Source organism: Solanum lycopersicum, chromosome 8 (genome assembly GCF_036512215.1).
Source record: "Solanum lycopersicum chromosome 8, SLM_r2.1".
Lineage (NCBI taxonomy): Eukaryota > Viridiplantae > Streptophyta > Magnoliopsida > Solanales > Solanaceae > Solanum > Solanum lycopersicum.
In genome coordinates, this window is record NC_090807.1 from 49,666,613 (window position 1) to 49,682,816 (window position 16,204).

Sequence of the window (16,204 nt, forward strand, 5' to 3'; positions counted from 1 at the left end):
CAGGTATCTACTTCAAAAGAAAAATTATGAACAAAAACTTTATATTTATTAGAATTGGTGATTTAACCCTTTGTGTATAAGCTAAAACTCTATATACTAAATTATGTACTATATAAATAAATAAACACAAATAAATATATGAATATTAAAACTTTTATTAAAACAAAATACATAATTAATCCTATAATAAATACAATAAATAAATACATGATTAATAATGTACATTTCATGATCAATAGTATGTAATCCAACTATCTCTCACTTAGACATTTAACCATCAAAATTGTTATAATGTAATATATCTAATTGCATGATTAATAGTATTACAATTGTTATAACCTAATATATGTGAATGCATTGGTGGTGACTTGCGAGGTAGAAAATGTTAAATTAAGTGCAAAATAACGGCGAATCATCTTATTTACAAAATAATTCAAAGCTGCAATTGTCTTATACAATTTTAAAAATCCATAAATCTTTTCAAATTAGTACTTGAGTTTGTACGTAGACAAGGAAACACAAAAATTAGTAATAAACAGTCCAATTAATTAATTAACATTTGAACCACACAAGAAGTCGTTAACTATTTTGTTGAACTTGGCCCCATGCTCGAGTTGGGGTACATGAGAGGCATTTTTAATGACTTCCAATCTAGCCTTTTCCCCAAGAAGCCTGCGTTGTATTTGTATATAGATGAATCAAAGATTGCCATAATTTGTTTTCAAAATAAAATACATATCTAAGCATAACTTGAAGCTTCAAAAGTTACTTTCCGATACAACTCCAAAAACTTATTGTATATATCGATAGATAATGACGCATCATAGTGCATCGATCCGTCAATGTGAAGATAAAATAAATATGAGTTGGTAGAGAGACACTTTAACAAATAGTTTTTAGCGATAATAAATAAACATATTAATAAAGAATGTTAATTTTTATTAATATTATTTGATTGTTATTATATTTGATGTAGCTAAAAATTTTAGAGAAATTTAAAAAAATAATAATTATCAATAAATTTAACAATAATTTAATTATTGATATTAATTAATTATCGTTAAAGATCAGTCAAACAGAATACATACTCTTTGAGTTCAGTTGCCTTTTCAAGTAGAAATATCTGATCATTCTCTCCCCACACAATTAATACTTCCTACATACACACACCAATAAAGATGCATATTAATGCTACAAATAATTATGTTACCAACCAAAAAACAAAACATACTAATTAATCACTTGACATTATATTTTCAAATAAAATAAAATGTACCTGTTGAAGTGGAGTTATATTATCTACTGTGTCATCTCTTCCAAGGCTTAACCCCTTTAACAGTTCCAACTTCTCCTTCCTGTTTTCAAGATACAATTTCTGCATGACAACTTTTAGTTTCAATAATGCAAATTTTATGTTTTACATTTTTTTATACATAACGAGATAATATATTTTAGGGAAAATTTATAACTATCACCTTAACCTATGCTAAAATCCCAGAGACACACTTATACTATACTAAGATACTATTATTCCTTAACTTAATTTATAAGTAATTTTTTACCCCTTTTCGGTCTATGTGGTACTAGCTTAAAAAAAAATCAACCAACATTGGACCCACAAGATAGTGCCACGTAGGCAAAAAAGACATAGAAAATTATTTAAAAAATAAGTTCAGCAGAATAAGACCTTAGTATAGTATAAGTATGTCTCTAAAATTTCGAACATAGATTAAGGGAGTACTTATAAATTATCCCTATATTTTATGCAAATCTATCTTTAAATGGAACCACAAAATGTAAAATACATAAATGTTCAATTATCTATTATTTTTGAAATAGGATGACCATATCGTTGTACAAATTAAGTTAATTACTCCATTTGTAAAAGTGGCCCACAAAAGCTCGTTATATATAATGAAAAAAACAACTATACCTACCAAACTAGAAATTTCTAGAAATTTCCTTGGCATATATATATATATATATATATATATATATATATATATATATTATATATATATATATAAAACAAAATATAATGTAATATATATTTCAATTATATTTGATAAATTAGATGATCGTTATATTGATAACTGTCAAAAATAAACTTTAACTTGATAGGGATCATTCCTTACGGTTCTTGTTATCCATCAACGGAAAATTATTCCCACTATATTATTGATTCATCCATAAATAGACAACACAACATTTATTATTATTATTTTACCAAGATATATTTTATATGAAAAATTAGTGAAAATATACAGTTGATGCATACACCACTAACATCTTATTTACTTGCATTTAATAGAGACTTAAATCTTAATAATTTTAAAAATCAGTCCATCTGTTATAAATTCATTAAATGAGTGGATAGTCCATAAGGTTGGTACATGAACAACCATTCATATTCACTAGGTTATATGAACCTTTTTGGATAAGAATGTATCTATTTATTATGATACTTAATATGGTGACTTTTGGAGTGATTTCTCACTCTATAAATAGGGTTGTTCATTCACTATTGTAATATATACATATGAGACTTGAATACACTTGAATATGAAGAAAATTTCTCTTCTTCTATCTATTTCTCTTGTCTTCTTCTCTTTATGATTATATTCTTATGAGCTTGATTTTATAACACGTTATTAACACGAGTCTCTATCTAATTGAGAGTGAGTTCTTGTTTTTCTTTAGCTAATATTTTGGTTGATCTCGTTATGAAGATCAAAGTATTATATCCATAAATCAGACATATACTACTATTGGTTGAATATGACATGCTATACAAAACTTCTTAAATGGAAGAAGATATAAAATTTTAATAGCATGAGTTTTAATATTATTTTGATTGTTTTCAAAGACTCAAAGAATAAATCATGTTGTACTTTGATTTATTATACTGTTGGTTAAGGGTAAGACGTTGGATTCAAGTTTCATCGCACCAAAAGGGTAAGATATCAGGTTAAAGTCCGGATGCACCATAATAAAAAATATTTGAGGATAAGACGATCGATTCAAGTTCTATCGCACCAAAAGGGTAAGACATCAATTAGAGTTTTGATGCACCGTGATTGGGTTCAAGTCCCATAGAATTATGGTGTAACACACCTTATATGGGTAAGACATTGAGTTTGAGTCAATGCACCATAGTGATGATAAAATGATGACTAAGAAAAATAATATATTTTTGATGAAATGTCTTGAAATTCATCATATTGAATTTGCTCTATTCCTTGAAAAGAATGTGGTAGCAACATGTGATAACTCTGAAATCCGCCTGTTGACTTGCTCCATTCAATCATATGAATGTGGTAGCAGTGAATGATTAAGGGCGTGGAGGAACAGAATTATAATAGTCATCATTGTGGTAATGATAAAAGGAAGAACACTATGAGTTCTTCAAATAGTCCTTCAAAATGTGAAGGCAATTTTTATCATCAAAATAGTATGAAAGGTCATTAGACTTGTGAATGTTGTCAAGCCAATAATTTGACAAGTTTATAAATCCTCTATCATGATACAAGAAGATAAAGTGATGGTACACTTGATCTTTCAAAGTGATGTTGAGGTGTGTCATGAAAATATGATGAATTTTAAACCATGATAATGTGCTTATAATGCAAATTTATAAAGTACATATAAATAATTAGTCCATTCCTTGAAAAGAATGTGACTTGTGATGAGTATCGTGAATGCTCGACCATTCTATAAGAAAATGGGTCCAGATGTGATAAAATCATTATGGGTTGGATATATGCCACAACTCACCTCTATGGAAGGTTTGAGAAAAAATGATACATGTCACTTCTCATCTCTACGGTTGAGAGGAAATAAATTTTATTTGACAGAAATGGTTAATTATATTGTACGTTTTATACGTCACTATGGTATGTTTATTGTAAACTACCGAAAGGGCAAAAGAAAGAAATAGTTCTTGCCTATAAGGGTTGTGGTCATTATTGTGTGGCAATACAAATTTGTCATTGGTTGTGTACCTATGGTACAACAAAAGTAAAGCAAGAAAGACGTCTTGCTCGTAATGATTTTGACCATGAAAATAATAATATAATTTCCTCCTTGAAGGAGATGCTCACCATAGGGATGGTGTCATGCAATATGTGATAGTACACAAAATTAATTGCAAGCTCTAACGAGTTGTGCTATTATCAGAGGAATAATATTGGGGTTGTAGTAAGTCTCAAAAGAAACTTTTTAAGTTTTGGATGAATTGAAAATAAATATTGAGACTATAAATCACTACAACCGAAGAGGGTTATAAATGTTTATGTAAAAGATTATCCCACTTTTCCTCTTGTTTGTTCCATACAAACATGTAGATGCTGATGAAATCACATGTAAAAGTAAATTATAAGTGTATTAAAATAAAGATCAGTTGTCATGACTGATTGACCATTTCGATTAAATGTGATGCAAACGTGATTGAGAATTCAGGTGATTTATATGATGAAGAAATAAAGATTCTTCAAGAATTCTCTTGTGTTGCTTGTTCTCTTGATAAAATGATCATTGTACCAGCTAAGGTTGGGATTGTAATCCCCTAAAATTTTTAGAACAAAGGGTGAATATGGGCCTGTTCACCTGTCATGTGGATCATTTGCAACTATATGATTGATGCATCTATGCGATGGTCACATGTATTTTGTTGTCAACTTACAAATGGTCACATGTATTTTGTTGTCAACTTACAAATTAGTTTTTGTAAGGTTGTTTGCTCGAATTGTTAAAATTAAGAGCACAATTCCAAACTTTGAAATTATATTGATAATGCTGGTTGATTTAGCAGAAATTGTATGCCTCCAACTATAGCTAAATTATGGTTATGAGAACAAAACTCCCAAATAAGATTTGGTATGAGATAATTTTATTTAACATGTAGCAACATGTATGCATCAAACCAACAAGGTTTCCCCATTAAAATTGGTTCAGGGTCAGGAACCATATAATTTTCATCTAAAATATTAAATGTACGGTTATGATTTTAGGTTCTCCACCACGCACAAAGACGAACTTCCAAATAAGGTTGGAATGAATGTTATATTTTCTAACATTAGGGGGAGAGATGATTGACAACTGAAAATTATGTGTGTGGTTAATTATGAATTATCTAGATCCTCGTTAAATAAATATGTGAACTTAAAGTTCAAGGGTAAATTCAGTTGCATAATGTTGCAAATCAGTTGCTAGACGAATCCACTGACCCTATGATATAATTCAAATGCAAATGCTCCAATGTGAAGTCCTTGAAGGACAGAGTCTATGATACGCCGAAAGCGTAATAGACCAATCGATTCCAAATATAAAATTCCTTGAAGAAGGAAGGATCAAATGATCAATATGGTCATGATAATGAGGCAAGTTCTATAAAAGAGCACATTGACATAACACTTCATAAAATCTTGAAAAAGGTTCAGGTACCTGAAATAATGAAAAATGAAGAGATCTCGATAAGTTATGTCTTGTTGGAATCGATATCAAATAACCGTCGACGGTATATTTGATATGAGGTAGCGCTCAATGATATTAGTTGTGATGAGGATCTTGAATTCAAATCTGTCATATAGTGTGGACAGATAAATGGTTGGCCAAGTAAAATGCACAATTCAAGTATATTTTGTTTCACTTAGAAAAGTGACATTTTGGACTGGTAGTCCATAAATCAAGGTACAATGTCAGTGGGGTACAAATAAATTATTATGTGATAGTATAATCGTAAGATATCAAATACGGTTTGTGCCTTGGGCATAAAGGTTTATCGCAAAAATCCTGACATTATTGGAGATGTTTTCTCCTTTGGTGGATGCAATGAGGCTTGTTTTGACCTGGAACATATGAAAAACTTGAATGCATGTAATGAATAATTGTAATGTCTAGCTAGACAATGAAGGTTATATGAAAATCCTTGAAACAATCGAGGTGTCTGAAGCATATAAGAGTTTGAAAGAAACTTTTCCAATAAAGCTTCACGAATCCTTATATGGATTGAAATAGTCAAGGAAGAAAAAGGGTACAAAAGAATGACCCATAATAGTCCTTGTATTTTTATGAAAAGGTCTTGGTAAGACAAAATTTTGTCTTGACCTACAGATTGATAATTTGACAAATGAAATGTTTGTCTAACAGTGCACATACACTGAAAAGTTTTGATGCAATTTTATATGGATAAATCGCATTCATTGAGTACCCCAATGATTATGAGATCACTTGACATAAATGATGATTCAGTTTGATCTCAAAAGAAGGATGAAGAGTTTCTTGGTGATGAAACTCTATCTTGGTGCAATCAGGGCACTGGTGCATCTTACTAACAATATTTGACTAGATATTTGTTTTGCAGTAAATTTACTGGCAAGATTCAGTTTCTCCCCGATAAAAGGACATTGAAATGGTGTTGAACATATGATTGAATATCCTCGAAGGACCATAGTTATGGGCTTATTCTATTCCGAGGAATCCAAGACAAAATTGATTGGTTACACAGATGCAGAATATTTATCTGATCTGCATAAAGTTCTATCTCAATCACGCTATGTGTTTGCATGTGGAGGCACAATAATATCCTGGGGATCAATGAAGCAAATATTGCTCTGCAGAAATAAAAGTCCTCCATGAAGCAAGTCAAAAGTGCGTCTGGTTGAGATAAAATGACACACCATATTCAAGAAATGTGTGGTTTTTCTTCAAAAAAAGAATATACCAACCACAATGTACGAAGATTGGAGACATCATCACAAGAAATTAAGTGATGTTTTAATCAGGGGGAGTACAATACGCGTTGCACTCTTTTTCCCTTGATCGAGGTTTTTTCCCACTGGGTTTTCCTGGCAAGGTTTTTAATGAGGCAACAAATGGTGCGTATCAACAGATATGTGTACTCTTTTTCCTTCTCTAGAATTTTTTCCCACAGGGTTTTTCCCAGTAAGATTTTAACGAGGCATATTATCTATGGACATCCAAGAGGGAGTGTTATAAATTCATTGAATGAGTGGATAGTCCATAAGGTTGGTACATGAACAATCATTTATATTCACTAGGTTACATGAACCTTTTTGGATAAGAATGTATCTATCCTTTGGAGTGATTTCTCACTCTATAAATAGGGTTGTTCATTCACTATTGTAATATATACATATGAGACTTGAATACACTTGAATAAGAAGAAAATTCCTCTTCTTCTGTCTATATCTCTTGTCTTCTTCTCTTTATGATTATATCTCTTATGAGCTTGATTTTATAACACCATCAAAATTATTTTTTTTCAATAAAGGACGAGTACATAAGAACCTAAAACTAAATTAATTACACAAAAATGCCCCTTTAAATTCTAATTCCAAGAACGCCAGTTGGTAAAAATTATTTGAACATCATCATATAGCGACCCCAACTATAGCGACAACATTAGTAACCCCTGAAGACAACTTAAATTATTTTCTCTATTTTCCTATTGTTTCGGAATTTAGAGCATTCCTATCGAGACCCTAACTCATTTATGACGTTCTGAAATTGACAATTCGGTCACTAGGTTGTTCATTAATTTTATGCAAGTTTTTATATTTAAGAGTTTTTGAAGCTTGAACGACTTAGGTCAAAGCATCAGACTAAACAACCTAAGAATGCAATTATGATGGTTCAGTTAGCTCCATAGCATTGAGTTTCTCTAGAAGGACCCTTGGTTTGGGTCCCAAGGCTTCTGAAATCTAGTCGAGCTACTTTGTGGATTTTGGCTAAAGTAAAGTCTTTTGAGTGTAGGACCCACTTTTTGACTAAACGACCTCTGCTGGATGTTATACATCTGAAATACCAAATTTGCTGAGTATTATAGTTTGTTTATGAGTGCAGGTTTCCGAGCCAATCCCCAACATCAAAGTGGAGTTCGTTAGGACTTTGCCAGTTTTTTTGGTAAGTGCGCTGGTGTAGCAGCCCAAGCAATCCTGGCACTACTTAAACACTATTTGCTTTAGTATCCGGGAAACCGCTTTAGTAAGGCTTTTCAGAAGGGCCTAACTCCTTTAGAAGCTAAGGATAGCGGTTTCCACCTACTAGAGTGTCACAACCTGATTTCATCGTTAAGGAAAAGTCATTTGGAAATAATTTGGGTCAGAATACTTTTTGGTAGTAACTTGAAAATTTTGAACCTAGTTTAGATTGAACGAAATCGGAGTTAGTGAGGTCTAGGGAAATCCAGTAATGAGTGACAGGTCTAATTATTAATTTGACCACATGAGTGGATAAATAAGACGTTAAGGAACCCATATGACTTTACGAAATTGAATTTGAGCGAGTAGAACTCCCGAAAATGATCTTAGCTTGAACGAGTAACATTCTATTTCCGTGCATTCAGTTGTAGCAGGATGGGTCCAGTCGTAGTGGGACAGACGCGACTTAAAGTCGTAAATAAACCCCAAAAATATTATTTTTCTACATTTTTCGCCTATGAGAGCTAAGGAACGAACCTAGGGGTTTTCTTGACGGTTTTCACCATTCTTAAGGCTAAATTTAAGATTTCAACTCCCCAAATCTATTTTTCAATTCGTAGAACCTATTTTCTTAGGTTATATCGATGGGAAAGGGTTTAGATTTGAGAATTATGGTGAAAAAAACCCCTAATCTGGGCATGGGGGATCAAGAGTTTGGTCTAAGGTTATTGGGTTTGTTATAATCTGGATAATTAGACCTTTGTTGTTGATCCTTGCGTATTTAATCATTTTTAGACCTAGGACAAGCGGAAAGAATTCGAAAAAGGAATATTCAAGTATCTCAGGAAATTTAAGTTTGGATTTGAGCTAGATGATGGTGTGATTTCATATGTGTGATATATGTCTTGTTTGCTTCATTATGATGCATGCATGTATGTGGATGTTGCATTATTGATCACATTAATTGTAAATGAGTATGAAAGAATAACTACATGTCATAATCACCTCTTGTTGTACGATTGTGAAATATACATTGTGATTGTGATTGTGGTGTGTTGAATGGATTAGATTTCCACGTTCTAACATAACTAACAAGGATCAAACTTCCATGTTCCGGCATAAATATGGAATAGGTTGCCACGTTCTGACATAAATATAGGATCGAATACCACGTTCTGATACACTAATAGTTTGGGTATGAGTTCCATAAGAGGACCATTGACTTGTTATATATTGACTTATTGTTATGAACATGAACATGGACTATGACTTATGACTTTTCAAAGAATTCTACTTAGTATGAGTGGGGGTATGTGACTTTATTCATGCATTGCACAAGTGAATTTTAAGAGTGGTTGTGGTGTGGTTCTCTTATGATAATATATATGTTCGGTGTATGTATGTTTATAATATTGCTTTGACTTGTATATGTTTCACTTAATGAGATAGCCGCGTGATTCTACCAGTACACAGTGTTTGTGTACTGATACTGAACTTACTCTTATTTTTGTTGTGTACAGGGCATCTTTTGGCGGCTATTGATAGACCTCAGATATGTGATTATTGAGCATGACCAGATTCAAAGATGAGCTAGTTCTTCCAAGATTCCATGGATCTCTCTTGTTTAAGTACACTCTCTTCGGACTCAGACTATTTGTTTGAGGTGTGTATTTACTTACGGGGTTGTACCCCTTGTTCTTAGACTTGTCCTTAGTAAAGTTTTGATACATTGACTTTTAGTAACTAGGGGTATTTCCATTTTTGTTTAGTTGTTAGATGTTTCTTAATATTTTGGAGTTTATGGGGACTCCATATTTTTTTATACTGTCATTTAAACCTGCTTTTGTATCTTTAAATGCCTAGTTTTTGGTTTAATTACTTAGTTGGAATGTAGTAATGGTTCTCCTACCGGAGGGCTAATGTGAATGCCACTCACCATGATCTGGGTCGTGACATAGAATTTAGCCTCTTTAGCGGCCTTGGAACCAGTTTACCATTGGTTAATTTAGCTGTCAAGGAGGCACTTTAGCAAAGCCCACCGGCCAACAAGGGCCTCGCCAATTTAGCAGCCAAGGCACCATTTTAGCGAGGCCAATTAAGCAGCTAAGTGAACACTTAGCCGGCCATTGCTTGTGGTTATATCCTTTCCAGCCCTCATTTTCTCTGAGTATTAATTTAATGGTAGGACTTTAGAGGGCTCATTTATGTGGGAAATATGTGTTTATTGTTGGGATTATTGTTGCCTTGAGGCATTGGGAGGGTCATTTATTACACATCTAAAACCGTATATTTTCTTTCATCTCCTCAATTTTTAGTCTTTAGATGTTTTGTTGGTCATGTTGGTACAAGACTGCCTTAGCACAATTTTGAGCTTGAATTGTGCTGGTCTTCGAGGCACGAGCTCCTTGAGCCGAATGGGACCTATTGTTAGAGTCAATTTCAGGATTTATTGTGTGAGCTCCACAATAATGTTTTGACTGATTTTTAGTTCATCTTCAAGTGTTGCAAATTGGGTCTCAAAACGTTTGTATTGACGTCATGATATTACATTTGATAGGATGGAAGAGATCGAAGGCATCTTAAAAGGTAAAGGTCTTGATTTAGTAAGATTTTGGACCGCACGTGCTATTTTTGCAGGTTATGGCTTATCGATCTTAGATTGTACTTGTGTTGGCTTTAACATGATGTTTACCTATTTTTGGGAGGGTGCTTTGCATGACTCATGTTTAGTTGATAGATTTCCTGCTTTAGTTTCAATATTTTGGTATTTTCAGGGTATTCAAGCATGTTTTACCTCATTACGGTGTTTGTCATGCCATGTTGTTGTCTTATGTATTTTGCATGATCATTGCTAAGCATTCTTGGTCTTGGAATAGGCTTAGACTAGTGATTTCCATAGAAAAATGCTATTTTGAGTTGCGTGCCTTAGAAAATCTCTCCATGTTGTTTCAAACGATTCTAACTCCCTTTAGACTGATATAGCAGGCTTAGGTCTAATAGTATGAATCCTTAGCTCGATGACAACTCTACTCTTATTAGACTTTCTATTGATGTTTCTATTAGGACTTCACCTCTACCCTTTCCAAATTTATATATATATATATATATATTGCAGTTCTATTGTAACAAGAGTTCATGATTAGAGTCCAAATTGTATTTGTCCATGATATATTGTCTTTCACTTATCTACTACTATAGATTTAGATACACTTGATGAATCCAAAGATCTAGTTGGCAACAAAAATGATAGAGCTCCTAATTCTTTATCCCAACATCAGTTTTGAGTAAAAGAAAAAAATTGGAGAAGACTAGAAAATATTATTCGTCTCAATTGGAAATTATAAAAAGATGAGTAGTTTTTTTTTTGGAGTTATTTATTATATGATATAATGGACCTGGCTTTTAACAATGTAAGAAAAAAATTGGATGAATTTGTGTCAGATACTTAAACTTCCACTAAACGCATTGTGTGACACCGATAACTAACTCACAAATTTTTCATAATCTTGCAAGGTCAAGTAAGCTTTTTTAATAGTAGATTACCAAGGAAATGTTGAATTAAAGAAAGACATAAGAGAATTGTCAAGATAAGTTTTAATATCGCTCAAAATTTAGAAGATTTGCATGTTACCTTTACAACTGAATGTTAATCTATTTATACTACTCATTTGAGGCTAATTATTTTTTATGACAGTAGCGTCCATGTCAATTTTTGCGCATCTCAACTGATTTTACGGGATATCTACTATCTTTCATATTCTTGGGTGCAATGCACGATCATTAAGGAAATTTTGAAGCAAATCATCTAAGTCTTGAGCTAATATAAATTGTGTACAAATCATATATTCTAGTTTTCTCTACACAGACACAATAATCCAATGACTTCCATGCATATCTATGGAATTTTCAAGACTTCGAGAAAAATCTCCTCGTCTCTAGAATATTCCACTAGAACCTAGTCTTCTTCCTTTGTAAATTTTCCATATGGGCACTTATGTAACACGTGACACTTAAGAGGCGTGACGATGTGATAGATCATCACACTATCCCCTACATGATGATGAGATGACCGTGATAATGTGCATTAATTCTCATATCTTGTCTTTGAATTGCCAAAAAGTCTTTACATAGTTTCCTCTTATGATTGACCTTTTTAGTGAATAGGAAACATGACAATGGCTTTATGCCCTTGTTTTCTCTTAGCCTAGTAGTCAATAATAGACGCAATCTCCTAATCATGCAATGTGGTGATGGTAACTAGTGCCCAACATATTTGACTTTGGTTAGGATCATCTTTGTTTTCATGGTGTGGCTCGAGCACACTAGCATGAAAGATGGAACGAACCTTATATAAGAGGAGGTGCTAATTCTAGTTTATATGAAATCTTTCCCACCTTGGTAACGTTCCCTCATACTTTGGTACAAATTTTTGGTTCTTATCTTAAATTGTCTTATATAGGTTAAACTTCACCAAAACCATGTCCTTAACCTTTTAATATGTGGGGCGACATTTACGGTTTGAAAACTTATTCATCTTTCTCTACTACAACTAGTACAAGTATGAACACTCCTCAAACCCTTTGACCATATGGTAAGACCACGAAATCATGCCCAGTAACAAATGTGGTGTTTGTAGTTGATAGTCTAGGCTAACACAAATGGTGTGAGCCCGATAAACTCACTCTCTTGGTTTCAAGTTACATGAGAATTGGATTAGGTCTAAGAGCCTTGCCAAATCTTTCTGATGTGAAGTTCCGACTAGTGTCTCCAAACATTGGCACCTAAAGAATATGTTGAGTAGTGTATAATAGAATTCAACGCTCTTCCAATGGAAATCTTTGTCTTTGATTAGAATATTGCACTTAAAATTACTTTTCAAGTTTTCCACATAGAAAACTGTGTGTCATTTAACGGTTAAGTGGCATCACATGATCACATTACACTTGGCCAGCAAGAACCATTGTAGTATAATTTGTGAAAGTGACACATATAACAAAGTATATGAGTGACACTAAAGGTTTAAAAGTTAGAGAATTAAATTATAGTTATCTAAAGCTAGAATATATGTTAGACATTAAATATAAATACATATTCAAATCTGTATTTATATTTAGATATTTTAGTTTTAATGCATATTTTAAATATTTAGATATTTATTTATATTCAAACGTCTTACTTTAATTTAATGAAAACAATAAATTACCGACCTTCCAAATAAAACATATCCTACTATTAAATGTAAACAAAAGAAAAAAATGTTGGTATTTAGAACTACAAACAGAAAATATCATATTAATTTTAAATATATATACACATGAAATATCTTACTTAAGACAGAAGTTATTGGTTCGCTTACCTCTTATTTTGACCCTGCTCCCACTATCCCAAAAATCAAAATATTTACCACCTTATCTTTTTCAAAAGTTAATTGAACACGCATTTAAAAAGTTAAAAAAAAAAATATTACCTCAGTTTTATAAAGAATAATTCTTTTTAAAAAAAATTTAAATTTTTTTTTAATATTTTATAATGAAATTAGGTTAAATAGATAAAATTGTGCTTTGATTTTATAGCCTCAAAAAAAAAATTATTTCTCTAAAACGCACTAAAAAAAAAAGACATTATTCTTTATGAGATCGAACAAATATTTTTTAATATCAAAGTAAATACTAATATTTTCAAGCAAATCTTTTGGCACAAATATTTAAATTCAAATTTTAATCCAGAAAGAAGCTCGAAACCCATAGCAACAGAATTAGATGGTAGCTAGAAATTAGAATTATTATTATTTTCTTTAAACATTTAATGTCCTATTTTAAATATTTCTAAATCAACTTATTATTCAAAATTTAAAATTTTGAGATTCAATCAATTGAAACATGGAAGTAGATCAAGGGATATGTAACAAAATAAACTCACCTTGATAAAATCATTGAGGAAGAAATCCGGCAGATATGGCACACTCCGGTTAGTAGACGCCGTGATCGATACCCGGAGCTGGGTCACCGTCGCCGGCAACATCAAATCCTCGATCTTCTCAACTTTAGCTCTTTTCAATAGTCCATCGTTATCTATTTTCTTAATATTAACCGCCGAACTTGCTATAATTACCTTTTCTACCCTTTCCGGCAACATTTTAGCCATGTGATAGGCAACAAATCCACCATAACTAGTCCCAATTATCGAACACTTTTCAATACCGAGTTTTTCTAGTAGCTTTACCATGCAATTTGCTTGAAAAACCTCTGACCTGTGGGGAGATTTGGTTGTAGAACGGCCGAAGAAGACGAGGCTAGGAATGTATAAATCGTAATCGTTAGAGAAGAATGAAATCTGTTGACGCCATTGCCAAACGCCGTGAGGACCAAATCCGTGGATTAAGATAAGTGATGGTTTTGTTTTTGATGATTTTGGACCCCAAAAGTGAATAGTCGTTTCATCGTCGATTTCTATGGTTTTACAAGCTAGGCCGGCGCCGGTCAGACTCCGGCGGACAAAGCCACCGTATAAGCCAATTGGGCTGAGCCAAGAAAACATTGTTTGAGCCGTTGATGGGAAGTAAACCAATGTGGAGTGCTATGTTTATTTTTAATCTTACAATTATGAATACACCTTCTACATTTTAGAATTAAAAATGTAGTATTTATATTTGGAAAAAAAGGGTAAGGGAAAATAGTATAAAATAACAAACTAATAACCTAAATTAAATTGAATAGCTAGGGTTTGATTTAATTGTGCTCCATAGCAAACAATGACAAAAATTTGCCAGGCCTCTCTCTCCCAGAAGTCTCGCTCGCCACTCTCCCATTCTCGCCTCTCTCGCTTTATACACAGAAGTGTATAATTTCTGTTTCTGTTTTGTATAAAGCGAGAGAAAATTGTATATACACATGCAAAAATGTATATTTTCGTGTTATACACTTAATTATATAATTTACAAACATTTTACTTCAAATATTGTAGAGAAAAAGGCCAAAGAATTATACAATTGTGAATTATACAATTGCAGAGAAATACAATTTTTTCTAGCTTTATACAACATAAGTGTATATATTGTGTTTCTGTTGTTGTATAAAGCGAGAAAAACATATATCTTCTTGCTATACACTTGTAATTATGCAATATACATACATTTTAATTCGATTCAACTGTATGCAAAGCTAATTATACAATTGCAGCGAAATAGGCCAGCGAATTATACACTTTTATATGTATAGCGAATTATACAGTTTTTATGTTTGCTATGGAGCGCAATTATGCAAAGTTTGCTATATTATACAAATATGATTTTTTTGTTTGCTATATGTGAAAGTTGCCCTATAAAATATTAGTAACTCTAACATTATTTTTAATGTATTCTACTAAACTAGAATCATTTGATATGAATATATAAGGGCTAATAGTTTTGTAAAAAATACAAAATTATTTTATTTTGTATTTTGCTAGGAGTATCATTTATTAATTTTAAATTTTTTAAATTTATTTTGCCATTAATATTACAATGATATTTTTTTCCACATATAGTAAAATGATTAATCTCTTAAAATATTTTAATTTATGAAATGATTTTATCTATTTTATATCATGCTAAGAATAGTATGCTTTTCTGAAAAGTAAAAGAGTTTTTATAATATTATTTACCTACGAGATGATTACAAATAGAGTAACTTTTATTTAAAATTGTAATTAATTTTTAATAACCTAAAATCAAAATAAAATACGTGTTACTAATATGCTGAAACACAAGTATTATACCCAACAAAATTGAGTTTTCACGTCAAAATCATTTAAGACAAGCCGATTTGTAGGTGAGTGTTTTTCCTACTTATCTTTTTTTTTTCTTGACTTTTTTTTACTATAACTCAGTTGGGTTACCCACGTGGACGTGATAGAGACAGGGAAATATATATGAGTAACATTTTTTTAATATAATAAAAGCACAACTCTACATAATTAACAACTTCTGTAGACTATCACCACGTTACATTTATGGAGCTAAGTCAAGGCTTATAGGCTTATGAATTCGGATAAATTTGATAGTTTTTTTAAATTCTATATTCTTTTATCAAAAAATTATTAAATATATACATATATTAATTTATAAAATTTTAATAAAATTAATATGATGATTTTAAAGAAAATTATAAACTCTCAGATCTTTCATTCAGGCTCTGCCTCCACGTATTATAACAAAATATACTAATACAAAGTACTTCAATTTTTTTTTTAAAAAATAGTTAAATAGATATAGTATGATTCTTTCT

The 16,204-nt window shown here is 31.7% G+C and overlaps 1 protein-coding gene across 2 annotated transcripts; it reads right to left on the minus strand.

The window, feature by feature from the left end:
- Window positions 1-390: 390 nt before the first annotated feature.
- On the minus strand, window positions 391-14,564 carry LOC101262640 (uncharacterized). 2 transcript variants are annotated; one of them, XM_004244985.4, is made up of 4 exons: window positions 13,860-14,563; window positions 1,277-1,375; window positions 1,089-1,156; window positions 391-672 (listed from the first exon to the last, which is right to left on the minus strand). In XM_004244985.4, exons 1-4 carry the CDS (start codon window positions 14,475-14,477, stop codon window positions 549-551), a joined length of 909 nt encoding a protein of 302 aa, XP_004245033.1. In that variant the 5' UTR covers window positions 14,478-14,563; the 3' UTR covers window positions 391-548. The 2 variants fall into 2 exon arrangements, with proteins under 2 accessions (XP_004245033.1, XP_025888443.1); XM_026032658.1 differs by lacking the exon at window positions 1,089-1,156 and having other exon boundaries at window positions 13,860-14,564.
- Window positions 14,565-16,204: the final 1,640 nt, after the last annotated feature.

What these genes read in the sequence shown, in the direction of transcription:
- LOC101262640 (XM_004244985.4), bottom strand. Translation starts at nt 14,477, where the DNA reads ATGTTTTCTTGGCTCAGCCCAATTGGCTTATACGGTGGCTTTGTCCGC. An exon ending in TCCTCAATGATTTTATCAAG is followed by an intron (nt 1,376 to 13,859) that starts GTGAGTTTATTT and finishes GTTGTCATGCAG; the next exon opens with AAATTGTATCTTGAAAACAG. An exon ending in ATATAACTCCACTTCAACAG is followed by an intron (nt 1,157 to 1,276) that starts GTACATTTTATT and finishes GTGTGTATGTAG; the next exon opens with GAAGTATTAATTGTGTGGGG.